Source organism: Erpetoichthys calabaricus, chromosome 11 (assembly GCF_900747795.2).
Source record: "Erpetoichthys calabaricus chromosome 11, fErpCal1.3, whole genome shotgun sequence".
NCBI classification, from domain to species: domain Eukaryota; kingdom Metazoa; phylum Chordata; class Cladistia; order Polypteriformes; family Polypteridae; genus Erpetoichthys; species Erpetoichthys calabaricus.
Window position 1 is genome coordinate 42572978 of NC_041404.2, and position 17831 is coordinate 42590808.

The 17831-nt window shown below is 39.7% G+C and overlaps 1 protein-coding gene and 1 long non-coding RNA gene across 48 annotated transcripts in view; one reads left to right on the forward strand and one right to left on the reverse strand.

The window, feature by feature from the left end:
* Window positions 1–17831, forward strand: part of LOC114660360 (uncharacterized) — an 80618-nt gene that overhangs the window by 8361 nt on the left and 54426 nt on the right. The gene's annotated exons all lie outside the window — the stretch shown is intronic.
* LOC114660357 (protocadherin alpha-C2-like) overlaps window positions 15019–17831 on the reverse strand; it is a 480950-nt gene continuing 478137 nt past the window's right edge. For all 47 annotated transcript variants that reach the window (XM_051934061.1, XM_051934046.1, XM_051934066.1 and 44 more), the window contains one exon: window positions 15019–16586. In XM_051934061.1, coding sequence (XP_051790021.1) covers window positions 16285–16586 — 302 coding nt within the window. In that variant the 3' untranslated portion in view covers window positions 15019–16284. The remainder of the gene's footprint in view (window positions 16587–17831) is intronic.

A 17831-nucleotide genomic window follows, 5' to 3' on the forward strand; every position in this document is an offset into this window, starting at 1 on the left:
TTTGTGCTGCAGACTCTTTCTTGGAAGGGGCAATGACTGTACCTTATTTCCCATTTGTTATTGCCATCATCGCATTTAAACATTTTATAAAAATGAAGACAAGCATGACAACTTTGCATGCAAGTCTGTTCATTTTAATTTCATAATGTTAAGTGCTTTGAGCATGGAGAAAGTGTTATATAAGATTAGTATTCTGCTTGTCTGCAATTTTTCACTTTTACAAATCAATGTACTTTATCAGTAGGTTATCATCTAAGTGTGTATTGATAATCCATCAAAAGCCCTGTGTAATTCACTCATAACATGTTCTGTTAAGAAAATACTGTTTCAAGTGGGCAATGAGAGAACTTGGAGAAAATCTTTCCTCTGCACAATACTTCATAAGCGGCATTCAGGATAGCCCACACCTGGCTCTTCCAGTGCACTCCTTTCTGGCGATGCAAAGGCAGTTGTTTTATCCACCTGTCCGCACCCACTTTAGAATGTGGAAAGAGCCCAGAACTGTTTTAGTTAAGACATGCTTATATTTATATTTTTATGTTAAAACCAGGGCTTTGCTGAGCTGTATGGCGTCCGCATTTGCAATCCAAACTGTAGGAGAAATTGGGTTTCTTTTCAAAAATGCCAACTTCCCAGCAGCTGCAGCAGCTTCCTTGAATGGATAACTGTGCGTTTCTGTTCTATACACTCTTTACATTTGGATCAGATATGTCAGCTGTGCTGGATTATAAAAACGTATTATGGAACATAGCCTGATTGCTTATGGAAGGTGGTTCATTTACAATATAATGACTGATGAAAATACCTAAAATAACTTTATAAAGCTGATCAATATTTATACAAGATGTTATGTCTGCTCCATTTTGACAGCCTCTGAAAAGCAGTTTTCATTCGGATCCATGAGGTGACAGTTACAAGTTGCTGCCCCTGGCCTAAATATCTGTCAAAATGTGAAAAATGCAACTCTGCTGTGACATAAAGCTAACAAGTCCATTTAAGAGTCAAGTCTATTGTATTTAGCTAGCCTATGTACTGAAAAATGATTTAAAATAATTTTACCTATAATATTTGCAAGTAGTAATAGCCACAACTGACATGTGCATTTACCACACAATTTATTCTGTTAAAAGAATTTTCCATGGCTCTAACTTTCATCCCTACATTAGTCACTGGCATGAATTTCTCAAGTTAACTAGCTTCACAGCACTAAAAGAATAGTTCTCTAATCGCTAAATAAGAATATGTGGGATACACATGTTTTGTCGGCTTGTCTGTTGCTGTATTTCAGCATGCTTCCAATTCAGATGTTCATGTGTTGAAACAGTGTTGTTGTGAGACCCCACACAATGCTCAAACAAGCACTTTCTCAGATTTTCAGGTGAAATATTCCCACAATGAGAAAATATTTGCCTGATATTTGGGGAAATCTTTTTTTGCTGAATGTAGTGTAGCGGTCTCTATGATTGGCCAACTCAAAACAGTACGGAGAGTCATAGCATGCCGGTGTGCAATGTAGGGTAGGGGCAGGGATAACTAGTCAAATCAAAAAATGCAATCTGACTAAATCTTTGTTGTCAATTAATTACATAGATTAATCGCATCAGCCCTAATTTGCAGAAGACATTGATGCCAATCAAGAGAAATTTAACAACAACATTTATTTCTATAGCACATTTTCATACAAACAATGTAGCTCAAGGTGCTTTACAAGATGTCAAAGAGAAAGTTACAAGAAAAGAAAACAAATAAGAATAGGGAGTAATATTAATAAGTTACAAAGACACAACAGAAAACAAATGAATCTAAATCTTAAAAACAGAATAAAATATCAAGTAGTGTCCTTATACAGTGTGTCATGATGCAAGTTTCTAAGAGTCCGGTGATAAGAAAAGATGGCTAAAATCCAAACAAACACCGTGGTTATGCTGTGAGAATCTGCTCCTATCCTTTAATTCCACCTATCATTGCCAGTACAGTACCGCCACCCTGTTCTTCTCCAGTAACCCAAGCCAGATTATGCACGTTGTAGGCATACTGGTTGCCCAGTAATTTACCAAGCTTTTCCCTCTTAAGCCTTTTGGCCTTTTCCCCCTTTTTTGCCCTTATCCACGGTCCCTCTACCCATCCCCAGCTCCTTTGGACAGTAACAGATTTACTGCAAGGCCTACCTTGCCATCCCAACACATACAGACTCAAAGACAGGTACACCTCCACCTTTTCTTTCTTGTCCACCACATCAGCCAAAAAAAAAACCCTCAAATAATAAAATGGCCACTGACTGTAGTCATTTCCTACCTTCCCTGAAAAACTACAGCCTTCCTTCATCCGCCTATTTCTTCTGTATCCGTTACCCAAACACCTCCATACGTGAGACTTGCATAATGCCAGCATCCCATTCCATGGAAGTGGGGTGGTGGTGAGAGGTTTAGTTATGCAGATCCTTCTACACACCTTGCTTAAAAAAGAGATGGGTATCTGTCACTTTTTGAATACTTAATTTTGATTGGTTGACTTTTTGACATGCCTCATATATTACTGATGAGTATTAGGTTTTACCATATGTAAACGCAATTTGTATGATTGGGTGGCCTTTAAAGTGGTAGCATGTAATCAAGATTTAACACGTATGGACACTGGCCCGGACACAGCCCGGTGGACATCGATGGTTCACCCAACACACGTTTATTATACATATTTACACGAGTGAAAAACACACAACCCCAAAATTCCCCCAAAGTCTAGGCCTCACAAAGCCTTTGCCTCTTCAGGGCCGCCTCCACTCCTCTCCACCAAAACTTCGTCTTCAACACTCCCGACTCCAGCCATTGAATAGAGGGTTGCGGCCCCTTTTATACACACCTGGGGGGAGAGTGCTGAGGGCCAGGGCTCCTTGGGCATCTGGACGCCCCCTGGCGGTGACCACGGGCCCCTGTAGGGTAGAGCTTCTAAGCTCTGTTCCCGTGGTCCCCAAAGCCACCAGGGCGGTTGCCCCCTCATGGTCTGGAGGAGGCATAATCCCTCCGCCGGTCCTTCCGGGCATCCCGGCTGGGTGCCACCCCCAGCCGCTTGCCACACACGGTGTAAATGCAACAGATAACAATCCAGTTTTTAATTTGATTCCTTGTCTGTTGTGCCAAGTTTAAAATTGCTGATGATTTTTACTTTTCCTTAGTTTCATGATCAACTAACCTGTTTTGTGGGGAAATTAATTCTGCCCTCATTAGTGATAGTCCATTTACTTTTTTGTCATTTTTAATATAATTATAATATGTCTAAAATTTCACAAATTGAGACAATCCTAAACTTTTCAATAAATGCCCCAATGGAACACTCCTTATTATTCCTTATTACCTGCCCCATTATGCAGAAGTGGGGGCCACTGGGACTCTGTCAAGTCTATCACTATGAAGTCTGCCTTACAATGGATTCTGAGAAAAGTGAATTTAAGTATATATGGTAGACAATGCAAGCTTCACAAGCAAATCATTTTCTCCTACATGAAATTATGTGACTTGGATAGGGTATTGGGTTCCTTATATATTTGCCCCAGTCCTTTATATTTAGCAGTGTTGCCTAATAACTTTTTTTTGTGCAGCAGTCATTTGTTTTGAAGGAGAAAGGAAATAAGTGGTTGTGTTAAAATATCCGTTCTTAAAGCCCTGCCTTTTAGCCCTATATATAGTTTTTAGTGTATTTGAGCTTTTTCCTTTTTTTTTTCCCCCTTTTGCTTTCTGCCTGACTGACGACTTATACCCATATGTGTGTAATATGCCTTTACCTCCGGCAGTAGACATAGCATAACGGGGTGCTTCAAATTATTATGTGCCTCTCAGCTTGTCTCCAGATGAGTAGCGGCTGAGCATTTAAGGCAAAGAGCAAGATGCAATGTGATTAATGTTGCTAGGCAACCCTGCTAAATGAGCAGGCAAAAAGGATATGAAAGGAGTTTCTGGGGAACTGATAATTCACTCAAAGTTAGTTTATGAGTCATGTTATTCTCAAATTGATCTAATCAGCAATGTATTTTATCTTAATTTATGGAAAATTAAAACTTACAGCCAACAAAATGAAGACACAACTACTTCTGAAGTACTGTATGCAATGCCAAAATACAATAGCAAAAAGGCACAAATTCGTATCAAGCTCTGTTTACCTCCATTCTATATGATGTCCTTTAATCTTAAATTTGTGCAGGTATTAACATTGGTGATATTGTTTTTAACTATTTCTGTTTGACAGTGTCATCAATGAAAGGTAAAAAATAAAGTTTAATCACTGATTTAAATATATCACTCATATTTTGAAAAATAAGAAAATAATGGAATGTCATGTGCAGAGCTAACAAATTAAATGTATATACCTGGTGTAACATGCAGGTGTGTTCAAGGGCTGGACAAGCACTGTTGCCCTCAATAGAGTTCAGTAGGTAGGTTCCAGAACCACCAGGATTCAAACACAGTGACAATTTTCAATTGCCAATTAACATAGCCTAAAAATAAAAACTTTTGGAATTAATTTATTCTTAGCTTGAGTATGTCTGGCTGTAGTAACATTAACAAAATGGGACTTGCAAAGCTATTCAGTTGTGACAAACATTAGGGAATAACATAAGTAAAAGGCAGCCTTTATTACATCGACCATTATGGATATCGGGTGAATGTGGCACTCTAATGGTAAATTATAGGGTGATCAGGACTCTTATGTAGCATGTATGCCCATGCACTTTCAAAAGTGCAGTTTAAAATAAACAAGTATGAAGTGCTATATGTGGGTGAAATGAATGTCAATTATAAATACAAGATGCGAGTCACTGTACTGCAGGAAGTAAGCTCCAAAAAAGATTTAGGGATTTTCATTGACACACTGTTTTGATAATCTAAGCGTAGAGCAGAAAAGATGGAAAAGGCAAATAAAACATAGGGGTTCCCATAAAAACTATTGAATATAAATTGAGTGATGTTATGCTTAAACTATATATTGTACTAATGAGATCACATCTGTAGAAGTGTGTGTAGTTCTGGTCACCACACTGGAATAAAGACATAGCGGTAATTGAAGCTTAGGATAGGAACCAGGTACATCCCAGGAATTAAATACATATCATACACTAACAGGATCATAGAATTAAACCAGTTTATTCTCTAGCAGAATAGGCTGCACGGGGACCTAATCCAGGTCTTCAAAATCCTCCAAGGTATTAATAAAATGGATCCAGCTAAATTCTTTTGACTAAATGGCAAGTCCTGTACCCGGGGACACAAATGGAAGTTAAGGGGAAGTGGTTTTAAGACTGAAGACAGGAAGAGATGTGGAAATCTAGAACAAACTATACTGACACATGTAGTTAAAGCAGAAACCTTGACGTCCTTTAAGAAGAATGTGGATGAGATATTAAGACAGCCAAGCAAGTAACTGAACAAACAAGCTTGATGGATCTAATGATCTCCTCTTTTGTCAATTTTTTTTATGTTCTTACTAATTTTGATTATTTTTTCATGGAACTTTGACAGTGAACATTTTGAAGGCACGCTATAAATATTTGCATTTAACACTTTGCGTTTTCATATTACTCACTATGATGTGAACACATGTGAACACTCTCAGGAATTGTTCTAAATTGGTTTACATCATACCTGACTGGCAGAACTGAGCATGTCGCCCTTGGCAGCGCAAAGTCCCACACCCACAACGTCGCCTGTGGTGTTCCACAGGGCTCTGTGCTGGGCCCTATCCTTTTTACTATCTACATGCTCCCCCTTGGAACTGTCATTGGCAGACATGGTTTATCGTTCCATTGCTATGCCGATGACACTCAGCTTTACCTCAGGACTACTCCCACCTCCTCTACTGCTCCTCTGCCAACATCTACATTGTCTACCTGCCTGGAGGAGATAGAGGCTTGGATGAGGCTCAGTTTTCTTCAGTTGAACAGATCCAAAACAGAAGCCATCTTAGTTGGTACATCACATCATCTTCGCTCTTCTACCATCACCAGTATTACTTTCTCTGGCCAAAATATTCCTCTTTCCACATCTGTTACTAATTTGGGTGTTAGAATGGACTCCCAACTTACTTTTGACACCCACATCAAATATCTCTGTAAGTCATCTTTTTACCATCTCAAGAACATCGCCAAACTCCGCCCATTACTCACACTGGCAGATGCAGAGAAGCTCGTCCATGCCTTTGTCTCTTCCAGGCTGGATTACTGTAATGCACTCCTCATTGGGATTCCTGGCAAGAGTATCCAGAGACTCCAGTATATTCAGAACAGCGCTGCCAGGATCCTGATGAGGGTGCGAAAGTATGATCACATCACCCCAATCCTGAAAACCCTTCACTGGCTCCCTGTTTCATTCAGAATAGAGTACAAGGTCTCCCTTCTTACCCATCAGTGCATTTATGGACATGCCCCTCTTTATCTACAGGAACTCCTTACCCCCCATAACTCCTTACGTTCCCTCCGCTCTGTACTCACTAACACTCTTCAAGTCCCCAGAACTAAGCTCAGCAGCATGGGTGACAGGGCGTTTTCATCGGTGGCGCCGAGGCTGTGGAATGCCCTCCCTGATTACCTGAGAGCCCCACAGTCGACTGAGGCCTTTAAGCGAAACCTAAAAACTCATCTTTTTAGAAAGTCATTTTGTTAAAGTATTTTATAGACTCTTCTGTTCTTTTTTTTTTTATTTTATTATTCTATTTTTACTCTGTAGCACTTTGGGATTGCTAAAATATAAAGTGCAATATAAATAAAATTTATTATTATTATTATTAATAATATTACCAGTCTTTATTTTGCTCTTTTGTTTCCCTGCTTTTTTTTTTTTTTAATAATTTTTGTAGTAGTTTGTATTAGAGGACATTTGAAAACTACAAAAACAGCATAACATTTCATTAGAATACTGCTATTCTGAATAATGCTTACAACATAAAAACAGATGCTAAAACTGACCTTGAATTGCACTGTCCGTCTGCATTTCATGCAAGAACTACTTAACGGATTTAGATTGGGCTTTTTTCCTGAATTTGCTTGAACATTCTGGTTGATTTTGCGACTTTTCACATTGCGCTAAGAATCATAGTTCGCTTGTAGGAGTGATATATTTGCGCTAATCTGAGACGAAGGCTGCAGGATGAGGGGAGGGGAAGCGTGACGTCAGAAGTATGGAGCCTGGCGGGCCCTCCTCACTGTCCTGTTTCACTTATATGCAGGCGATGACGCAGGGCATGGGCTAGTATTCCATACAACAACCTAGAACTAATTAGGACCCACTTTTTTTCTCCAAAACAACTTGAATTCTTCACATATCCAACAAGGTGCTTGACACATTAATTTTGGATCTTAGGCCGTGCTGATTCTGCAGCATTAGTTTCTGAAGATTTTGTAGATGCACATTTATGCCATGAACCTCTGTGACTGTACTGGCTATTGGAGCAAAGTATTAGTATCACTGACAAATTGGTGGAAGAAGCTTTAGTTTATATGTGGTTTGTGACATCCTGCTCTATGTTGTTTGAAGCATTGACTTGAAATTACATGAATAGTGTCCTCGCATGGATTCGCATGGTCAGCAGGAATGATTAGGTACACAGTTGCATTCAAATGACACAGAATTTGTACTAAGGAGTGTATTGCCTGTCCCAAGAAAACATCCCCAGCCTCCATCATCTTCCTGCAGCTCTGACATAAGGTTGAATAGATCCATGAATTGATGCTGTTTTATGCCAAGTTCAAAACCTACATCTGTCTCCACATATGAATATGAATAATGCAGGTAGTTTTTAAATGCCATTTGGTTGATTAGGTAAGGGTTAAATGTCTCCAGGCATAATAAACCTTCACAATGGAAATTGGCTTATGAAACAAATATAGTTTCCTTGGCAAAGGAAGACCGTGTGTACTTTAGTGGGACTTCTCAACAGAGAGCATAGCTGTTGTACTAGATTTCTTGATTAAGGGTGGTCTGTCTTTTGCATTGGGACATTGGCTAACTACTTGCTGTATGGTTGGAGCTTATTCAGATTATTTGCATGGAGGCACCAATAAGGATTTTTTTTTTTGGCTTTTTGATTTTTTTCAATCACTAAATCAATGTAATGACACTGTATTCCTACTGGGGAGACTTCATACTCGCATGCAGAATGACACATACCTCTAGGATTGTGATTGAGAGGGATGGTCTGCTTGATCTGAACCTGAACATTGGTTGTCCAGAATGAATACCATGTTCACACACAAAAATGATAATAGTTGCATCCTGTGGGTGGATTAAGGTCTGAATGAACCATGTTCAGGTCCAAAAAAGATAGGAAGCACCACAGTGGGTAAAGTGAAATCCTGAGGTTGGATGGAGTTTGGCAAGTTCGTATAGAAATACTTTTAGACAGTATCCAAGAAGATCCTGCAAATTATTTAAATTTGGGAAGGTTGGGTAGACAATTGCCTCAACTGGGGATATTGATGAGTTGTAGAAGGAGCACTGTTAGGATTTCCTTAATCCTGTAGATATGCTCTTTGAAGAAAAGGCAGGGCCAGAAGCATTGGCATTAAAAACTGATTTAAAATCTCAATAGTGGCAGAGCTGCATGGCCTGATGAGATCTAATTATCAAAGCTTGCAATGCTTCTGTTGTAGTGACTGTATTTCTGACATATCTCTTCAGTGGACTATGGAAGATTTGATCCAGGATTAACAATGCAGAGTCTATCCTGGCTGTGGAACAGTGGACAAGTTAAGATATTCTCATGGACTGTAAAACTTGTGAATGGGGTTGTGGGCTATTTGGACTACTTTTGCCTTATTATAAAATATAACAACACAGAATACATAACCTATAGAGCGGGTCTAATGGTGCCAGAATGTTGTGCAGGTTGCACTTTGGTAAAGAATTCACATTTAAACTTCATTGTAGCCTGCAGCTTAGTCAAGAAATCTGAACTGTATTGATCACACTGTATTACTTTTTTTTTGTTTAATCAAAACCTTAGATTTTGATAGAGACGTTGTAATTGGCAACCTGAATGTGGCAACAAAGTTCATAATGCTGATTAGTGTTCTTTGTTGCACTTTATCTGTAGCATGGTGTCTGCACACACCACAAGAAATATACTAGGGAAATAAAAACTTGCAGATTATATAAATCAGCTAAGCCACAAGGAAATAGAATGAAACGCTACAAAGCAATTACCATTTTTATTTATTTTAATATGTGCCTAGTCAGTTTGCTAAATTTGGTGGAGAGGATATTTGGATGAGTAAAAGTAATTAGTAGCTATATATTATTGTGTGGAAAGAGTGACTCACCAAGTTCATCATAGATAGGATTTGAGTGTGTGCTAAGCTTAGAATACCTATCACATAAGCACTGATTATACCTGTATGTGATGCCTAAACAGCCTCAGTACTCCACATAGGATTTCACTAGCCTTGGTGGGAACAACATTCAGATGTCTTTGAATATAACCAAGACACTAAAGGCTGACACCCTAGCTGAGTGATGGTCAACCGTCTGTTTATAAATGTTCAATTCTGTTCTCTGTGACCTTTTCATAAACACACAAGAACTACAAAAGCAAATTACAAAATAAAGTGAATACTGTAAATAAACTAAATTTAAAACTCTTGTGAGCATTTAGACAGTAAAACTGTAGTATAAATGTCAACCTTAATACATAAATGTGAACTTAAATAATTTAACATAAACCTCTGGAAGACTTGTTTCACATTTGTACACAGACAAATATCTTGGTCACTTTTCACCAAGGGACTTCATTTTGATTCTATTATGCTTTCAGTCTCAATTGCCCTTCTTTTCCTGGTGAAAACTGTGCATGTAATTATGGCAACAAAAATCTTTTGTGAAAATAAGTCACTCAAACCAGGTGGCAATATCAGCTTTGTTGTCCTTTACACCTTGGTCCCCGAATGTACTTAAGACACATGGAGGCTGACCCACCTCGATTAATGTCACTTACCAACCCATGATGCGTTACTGCTTACTGTGCTTCTTTCTGCTGGAGACGACCCACCCCCCAAGTCTGCTAGCCCTTTAAGAAAGAATCAATCTCCCCACAGCAGGTGCCCTGTATCTGCTTTATTACTTCAGTCACTCAAGATATACAAAGAATAGAAATTTAAAGGTAAAACAGTATGTATTAAAGCAGAACGACAGCAAGTTAAATTAATGGAAATAAATAAAATTAAAGTTTGAATCAAGTCACAAGTCAAGTTGGGGAGCATACACTGGTACAGTGCGTTGCCGCACCCACTACACAGTGAAACAATGCTTGATCCCGGTTTGCAACTCCCCAGGCAGACACTTGGTCCAGTCCCGCCCTCCAGAAATAACCCTCTATCTGCCGCAGCCAGATGTTACGTGGGTGACCCGTTGGCCTGGTCCAGCCACTTAGGTCCCCAAAAATGAGGATCTTACGAGCCGGATCACCCTCGGGGAAACGCGCCACATGGGTGTAGTGCTGTAACTGACACTAATGTAATGTGCCTCATTCGGGACTCCATGAGCAACCGTTCATTCAATACAAAGTCAAACCAACGGTACTCAAGGATTTTCCGGAGAGAGACAGTACCAAAGGAGTCCAGTCTTCATCTCGGGTCACTGGATAGTGTCCATGTCTCGCAACGATATAGTAAGACAGGAAGCACCAGGACTCTAAAGACTTGGACCTTCGTCCCTTTGCATAGATATCGGGAGCGCCACACACACCCCTTTCCAGCGACCTCATGACCCCCCCCCCGACAAGCCCCCCCCCCAAAACCCCCAATGCTCTCCCTATCCGTCTACTGACTTCACAGGAATAGTCATCAGAGACCTGAATGTCACTGCCAAGGTAAGTAAACCTCTCAACAAAGTCAACACTCTCTCCATAAACACACACACTGCTGATGGCTGTGCCCAAGAGGTCATTAAAGGCCTGGTTCTTGGTTTTTATCCAGGACACTTGCAAGCCCAGACACTGACTCCTCACTCAGCCGAGCGCCCCGATCATAGCCTCCAATGACTCCGCGAAGATGACAGCATCATCGGCAAAGTCAAGATCAGTGAATCTTTCTTCACCGACAGATTCCCCACAGCCGCTAGACCCCACGACCTTGCCAACACCCAGTCCATACAATCATTGAACAGAGTAGGAGCAAGAACACACCCCTGACGAACCCCAGAATCAACTGGGGAAAAATGCAGAGGTCCTTCCTCCACTCTGCACAGCACTCACAGTACCAGTGTATAGGCCAGCCATGATATCCAGCAACCTCGAGGGGATCCCGCAAACCCTCAGGATGTTCCACAGGGCAGCTCGATCAACCGAGTCGAGCGCTTTGCGAAAATCGGCAAAGGCTCCAAAGAAACTCTGCCGATATTCGCGTTTGCGCTCCATGAGAACCCATCGTGCCAGGATGCGGTCGATGGTAGACTTCTTTGGCGTAAAACCAGACTGTTCCGGTTTCTGGTAGGTGAGTAAGTGATCATGGATCCTATTGAGGGCGACCCTAGCAAGGACGTTACCTGGCACAGAGGGCAGTGTTATACCCCCGTAGTTGCTGCAATCCTGGTGATCACCCTTCCCTTTCCAGACAGGGACGACAAGTGGATGATGCCAGTCTCCCAAATGGAAGCAAAGATTGCTTGCAATGCCAAGAGTACAGCCTTACCACCAGCCTGGAGAAGTTTACCCCGGATACCACAGACCCCCTGCAGCCTTTCCCCCCCCCTTCAGCTGGTTCACCACCTGTGCAATCTCGGTGAGACTGGGTGGTTCACAGCTAATTGGAGGATCAGCCTCAAGAACTGTGGACCCAGAGATATCCAATGTCCTAGCCGGAGGATCAGCTTTGAACAACTGCTCAAAGTAGCCAGTCTAGCAGGTCACAACTGCAGTGTCATCTGTAAGGTTCGTTCCATCAGCTGCCCTGACTGTGACTCTCTGAGGAACAGATTCAGATGTGCGTAATGCTTCGATTCCTCTTTAAGCAGGACAAGGGTTTGTTAGAGGAATCTGTGAGCAAGTAAAAGTTTGAATGTAATGTCTTAAATAAAAATAACACTTGTCTTAAAGAAAAAAGCTTAAACAATGATTTTCAAAAGGAGATAAGGATTAAAGAGCAGCATTTAAGGAAATATCTGTGGCAGAGAGGTGCTTATTTGATTCAGCAGCTGAACTGAGGCATGGATGGCATTTATTTGTTTTTGGTTATTGAATCGAGTATCTCTGTTGCCCTTGGTAAGTTCATTTTTTTTTTTATGCCAAAAAGACAATGTGAGGTGCTGATTAATTGTGAAATTGGCTGACTACTCTGCTGATGGACAGCTTGTCCAAAGCATTGTCTTGTCAAGGATGTTTATCTGTGGTTTCTCCAGTTCCCTTGGGAGAAAAAAAGTAGCTCCATCTGGCATCTGAGCTGTAAATGTACCCATCATTCGAATTTAAGACTGCGATGTGAGTAATACACTCGGATAACAGAAAAATATGCAAAATACATGGGATTAAAACAGTGTCTCACAGCATCGCTCTGCATGAAACATCTGTGAGCAAAATTCCAGCATTGAATCTCGGTTTCCATACAGTCCACCTGAACATCCTGTAAGCAGGGCAGATTGCAGCTTGGTTTTACTATAATGCTTGAATTTAAAAAACAATCAGGATTGTCTATTCCATAACAATAACTTTTACTGTTTCTTCGCTGGAAACATTACTCAAGACCTTAATATGAGTGATTAAAGATATTTTCCCTTTCAGGTTGAATATAAGTACTCTTTTTTTATTGTAATATCAACCACCCAACTCTGTCTCAATGAGTGACTGGAGGGTGCATCTGTAATGTATGCAGTTTTGGTATCCAGATTGCAAAAACAACATAACAGGAGTGGAAAAGCTATTCGATCAATTGCAGCATTACCATGCATGTGCTCCGTGGAAAGACCAACCCAGTTTAAGTAACGAATTAGCAGGACACACTAAGTGTTAAATTATGAAGAAATTAGTATGGTGGATGCTGTTCTTTCAATATCATTTGTTCAAAAAGAACAGATGTACAAATGAAAATCTATGAATTGTAATTGTTGCCTAAATGGTAAAATATACTTTTCCACAGAGGCAAGTGCAGATGCATGAAAGAAATTACCATTCCGTACAAATGAAAACAGCATCTTGAGGCCCTTATCGACACTGGCTCTGCCGGGCACCACAATATTGGATGCCAGAAAAAAGGGGTGAGCATGACTGCCCTGAAAAATCGGCACTCAGTTGGTAAATGTGACATGGGCTGTGATTTTCAGCCATTTAAATTGACAAGATCTGGTTAAGAGAGAAGCGACTCTGCTTGACAAATCTGAAACGCCACACAACTAGAAGTCATGCAATGTAACATTGGCTTTAAACAACTTTGAGTTCTACTTTTATAAGTTTTAAAACACTGATCATTAACTTCTGCGACTTTTAGGAAGCTCTTACTATAAGCTTGAGAACAAGAAAAAATAATTTCTGAAAAGTGTAATAAAGAAAAGAAATTTTATTTGTGATTTATAAACAAAACACATTACCAGTATCAATTAAAAAAAACAAACACTAATTCACGGTTACACTGATGAAAAGGTATACAAAAAAGGGAAAAGATTATATAGGTGTTTTTGCACATTTTACAGGTGAGTGCCTATCATTAAATACACCGATTAAAAGATGGTTGCATGGACATTCACGTACATTAGCATAGGATACATACAGTTCAAGGGTTTATCGTTTCATAGGAGCATACATATTTCAGCTTCACATAACAGTGTTAGTAAGGTCAGCGTTTAAAAGCCTAACACAAAAAAAAAAAAAAAAAAAAGATTGCATTTTAGAGCATACATCTTAGAATTACATACAGCTAAAAAGTTAGTAAGGTCAGTCTGATAAACATATAAAGTATGATCCTTATTTTGCGTACAAGTTGGTTTGAATAGATCACCAGAATAAAAAAAAAAAAGGTGAAGTGTAATACAGTAGTCATTTAAAATAAAATGTGCCATTAGTTATTGTTGATAATACATGCAGCAAATGCTAACTGTCTGATTGATAGTACTGCGCTGTAACTGGTTTGACTGTAGACAAAAATAATAAGGATTTTTAAAAGCAATCATAGCAGCGATAATACTTCCCCACTAGGCAACGTTTCAATTTACTAACAAGGTTAAACAGGAAAGAAAAGGGGGAAAAATAACCCATTTTGGTCTATAACCATATGAACTCCTTTTTATATTAATAAACATTTATTCAAATCATATTAAAAATATGCATAAGCAAACCTTGTGAGTATCAAACTACAACGTATCTTTGTATATACTGTATACAACCTACAGCATCCCTCTCAAAACTCCTCAGTTAATGATAGCCTAAAATAGTTAGGAATCCCAGAGACTAATCAGTGCATCCAAGTGCCATTCGCTCGTGAACAGAGGGGCCACCACAGAGCCTGTGTTGCTGTATACCCAAAGTAGAAAGGGTTCCTGCTGTGGAAGTCACACCCTGCAGGTTGAGAACTGCTTGGCTACTCCATAATGGCTTCATATCCTGAAATGTGTCAGTGTGGCCTCAAAATATTCTGTTAGTCTGTCTCCTTAAAAAAAACAAAACTACCAGCCAAGAAGATATCCTTAAAGAGAACATGCTTTTCTCTTTGGGATGCAGTGCCTCACCTGGGACAGGTGTTTGAATTCTGAACATTCTGTTCAGCCAGAAGGCAAAAACTGGTAAAACCATTTCGGTGATGTAGTAGCAAATCTCAGGAAAAAAATAAACGCTCTGAATTGACTGCGAACTTCAGACTTGGCTACAAAATAACACGTCAAGTCATTTGCATATGGCATTTTAACTTCATGTTCAGCCAGATGAAAAGTCCAGACTGAACAAAGAAGCATGTAAAAAAAGAAGTATATTATGTTTTATGAGTGCATTTATTTGTTCATTTTAATACAGAGTTCTTATCTTTATTTTGGTTAGTATATTTCTATTTTTTTCCTAGAAAGAAAGCTGAAATTGAGGAAATTTTAAAGCACAAAATCAGTTTCTGCAAGCCAACAGAGAGCTGGCTATAATGCTCTTCTGTACTGCCAACTATTGAAATGTACCATAGCATTCAACCAGAGCTATACTTCCAAGCGTAGCTACAGGTGGGAAACCGATCCCTGCATTTCTCCAGGAATCCCACCTTCCATGTGGCCAGTCCGCCACAAACGTTGACCTTGCAAGGCCTTCACTGAGATGAGCCTCTGGATTATTCACATCTCAAAATGTCTAGTAGTGCAGTTATCCTAACGCAAGTGTGCATAAAGGTTAAGCCGGGTTCAGATGTCTTTGTCCATTGTTTAAGATACTTAAAATGTTAACTGTTTCACAGCCAGTGAGACCAATGTCCATGTTTTCCTTGCAAAAGGGGAGATGTCATTTTTTTAATGTAAATACTTTCAACAAAATACAAGATGGATTGTTGTCATTACAAATGATGCTGAGATGTGCTTCCTAGAACTAAGGGACACTGTTAATGACAGAAACCTCTACTGAGCTATTGATGTCTGGGTGACAATTGCAAAATGACTAAATCTTTAACAAAATAAAAAGTGAGAGACTTGGTGAAAAAGCAGGGGAAAGAGACCTTATAAAGATCTAGATATATAAGCAATATGTGGCAAAATCTGATCTCCTGCTGCTCAGAAAACATGAATCCCTTTGGCTCACTTGCTAGACTCAGCTGCTCCAGAACATTCATTTTGCTATCCTATGTTTATAGCAAAATAATACAAGTGTGCATACACACACAAGAATGCCTTTGTGGATATTTCATTTTTTATCTTTTTCATATATAGTGAAAAAAGTGTTGATGGAATCATCCACATCTTTGTGTCAAAAAAAGTCTGAATACAGTAACAGCAAGCCTTTGTTTTTGTCTGTAATACTAAATATCTTTTAACTGATCTTAAACTAACCAACCAAAGACAACAATAGCCCTGCATCATCCTCAAGTCGGTCTGTTCAGAAAGAGGTAAATGCTACTTCAGCAAAGGAGGAATGCGGACAGTTACTTTTAAAGAGAGAAAGAGAGAGAGATTTACAGAAAGCATTTCTTGTCTTTTCATGGAAAGCAAATTTGAATTGTAAGGTTCTAAAAGTACATTATCAGAAAGGTGAAAAGACTGCAGTGACTGAGGTTGAAATTTATTTTGGTGAACAGCCGGGAACTCTCCTTTCTGAGTGTGAACAGAGCCGGTTACTCCGTTTTCAGTGATATCTCTGCTAGTGGTCTCCACCATCATTGGACTTTTCCTTTTTATCAGCCTTTCCCTTCTTCTTTTTCTTCTTCTTTTTGGTTTCCTCCTTTTTGCCAAAGGTTATGAAGTCACTCTTGTCATCTGCAGCACCAGGGGGGCCTTGCCGGATAGAGATGATGGCCGGTGAGCCAGGAATGATGAAGTTTTCTGGAACTTCACCTGGTTTCAGCTGCTGGGGGTTGCCAGCTGGGGGTCCATACTTGAAGGTCCAGCTGTTACTATTTATTCCAGCTCCAACAGGAGGTGACACTTCTCCTGCTTCAGGTTCTGAAAGGGAAACAAAAACAATTTGGTTGAAGCCAAAATTTTCTCAGATTTAGATAAGTCTAAATACAAAATAAAATGAAATTACACATTTTATATGCATAAACTAAAAGAGCCTTACTGATCTGTATAATTTTTTTTATCTTATTTTTTTAACTGATGTCCTGTTGATGATCACAGCAATAGCATACTGGTCAGGATGGATTACATGCCATGGATTAAGGAAGTTTTCAGAACCTTTCACTTTCTGCAAAATGTATTTGTTTGCTGATTTTTTTTTTTTTTTTTTTGTCCACCTGTCTACACTCAATTACCCATAATAACAAAGTCAAGACGTGTTTTCAGAAAGGTTTGCATATGTATTAAAAATCCCTCATTCATATGAGCATTCAGAGCCGTTCCAGAGGCACTCCAAATTGTGGTTTGGTGCATCCTGTTTGTCTTAATTATACTTGTGATTTGTCTAGAACTTGATTGGAGTCTACCTGTAGTAGACTGAATTGACTGGACATCATTTAGAAAGGCATAAACCTGTATGTGTAAGGTTCCACAGTAGACACTACATGTTGGGACAAAAACCAAGCCATGAAAGCCAAGGAACTCTCTTTAGACGTCTGTGATAAAACTGTGGTGATATATGGATGAGTGCTAGGGGATTAAATGATCTATAAAGCTTTGAGCATTCCTAGCAGCAAAGTGGCCTCAGTAATTGTGAAATGGAGGAAATTTGGAACTAACCGGGCTTTTACTAGAGTCGGCCATCCAGGCAAACCATATCACTAGGAAAAAAGGTCTTTGGTCAGAGAAGTGATCAAGAGCCCAATGGTAACACTAACAGAACTTTAGAAGTCCTCTGCTGAGATGGAAGAACCTCATCAACTCCATCAACTAGGAGTTTATCGTAAAGTAGTTAACTCCTGTTTAGAGTTTGCAAAATGTGAAAGGACTCTGACAGCATGGGGAAAAGGGTTCTCTGGTCTGAGGAGACAAAAATTGTCTTTCGGCAGAACTCCAAGCATTATGTCTGGAGAACACCTGGCTCTGCTCATCACCTGCCTAATATCATCCCTACAGTTGAAGCATGGTACTGGCAGCATCATGCTATAGGGGGTGCTTCTCAGTGGCAGAGACAGGTAAGAATTGAGGGAAGGATGAATGCGCCAGATACAGAGAGGTTCTTGATGGCACTTTTGAGAATGATCATGACTGTTAAAAAGATTAGACTTTTAGTTTTACAAAAAATTGCCA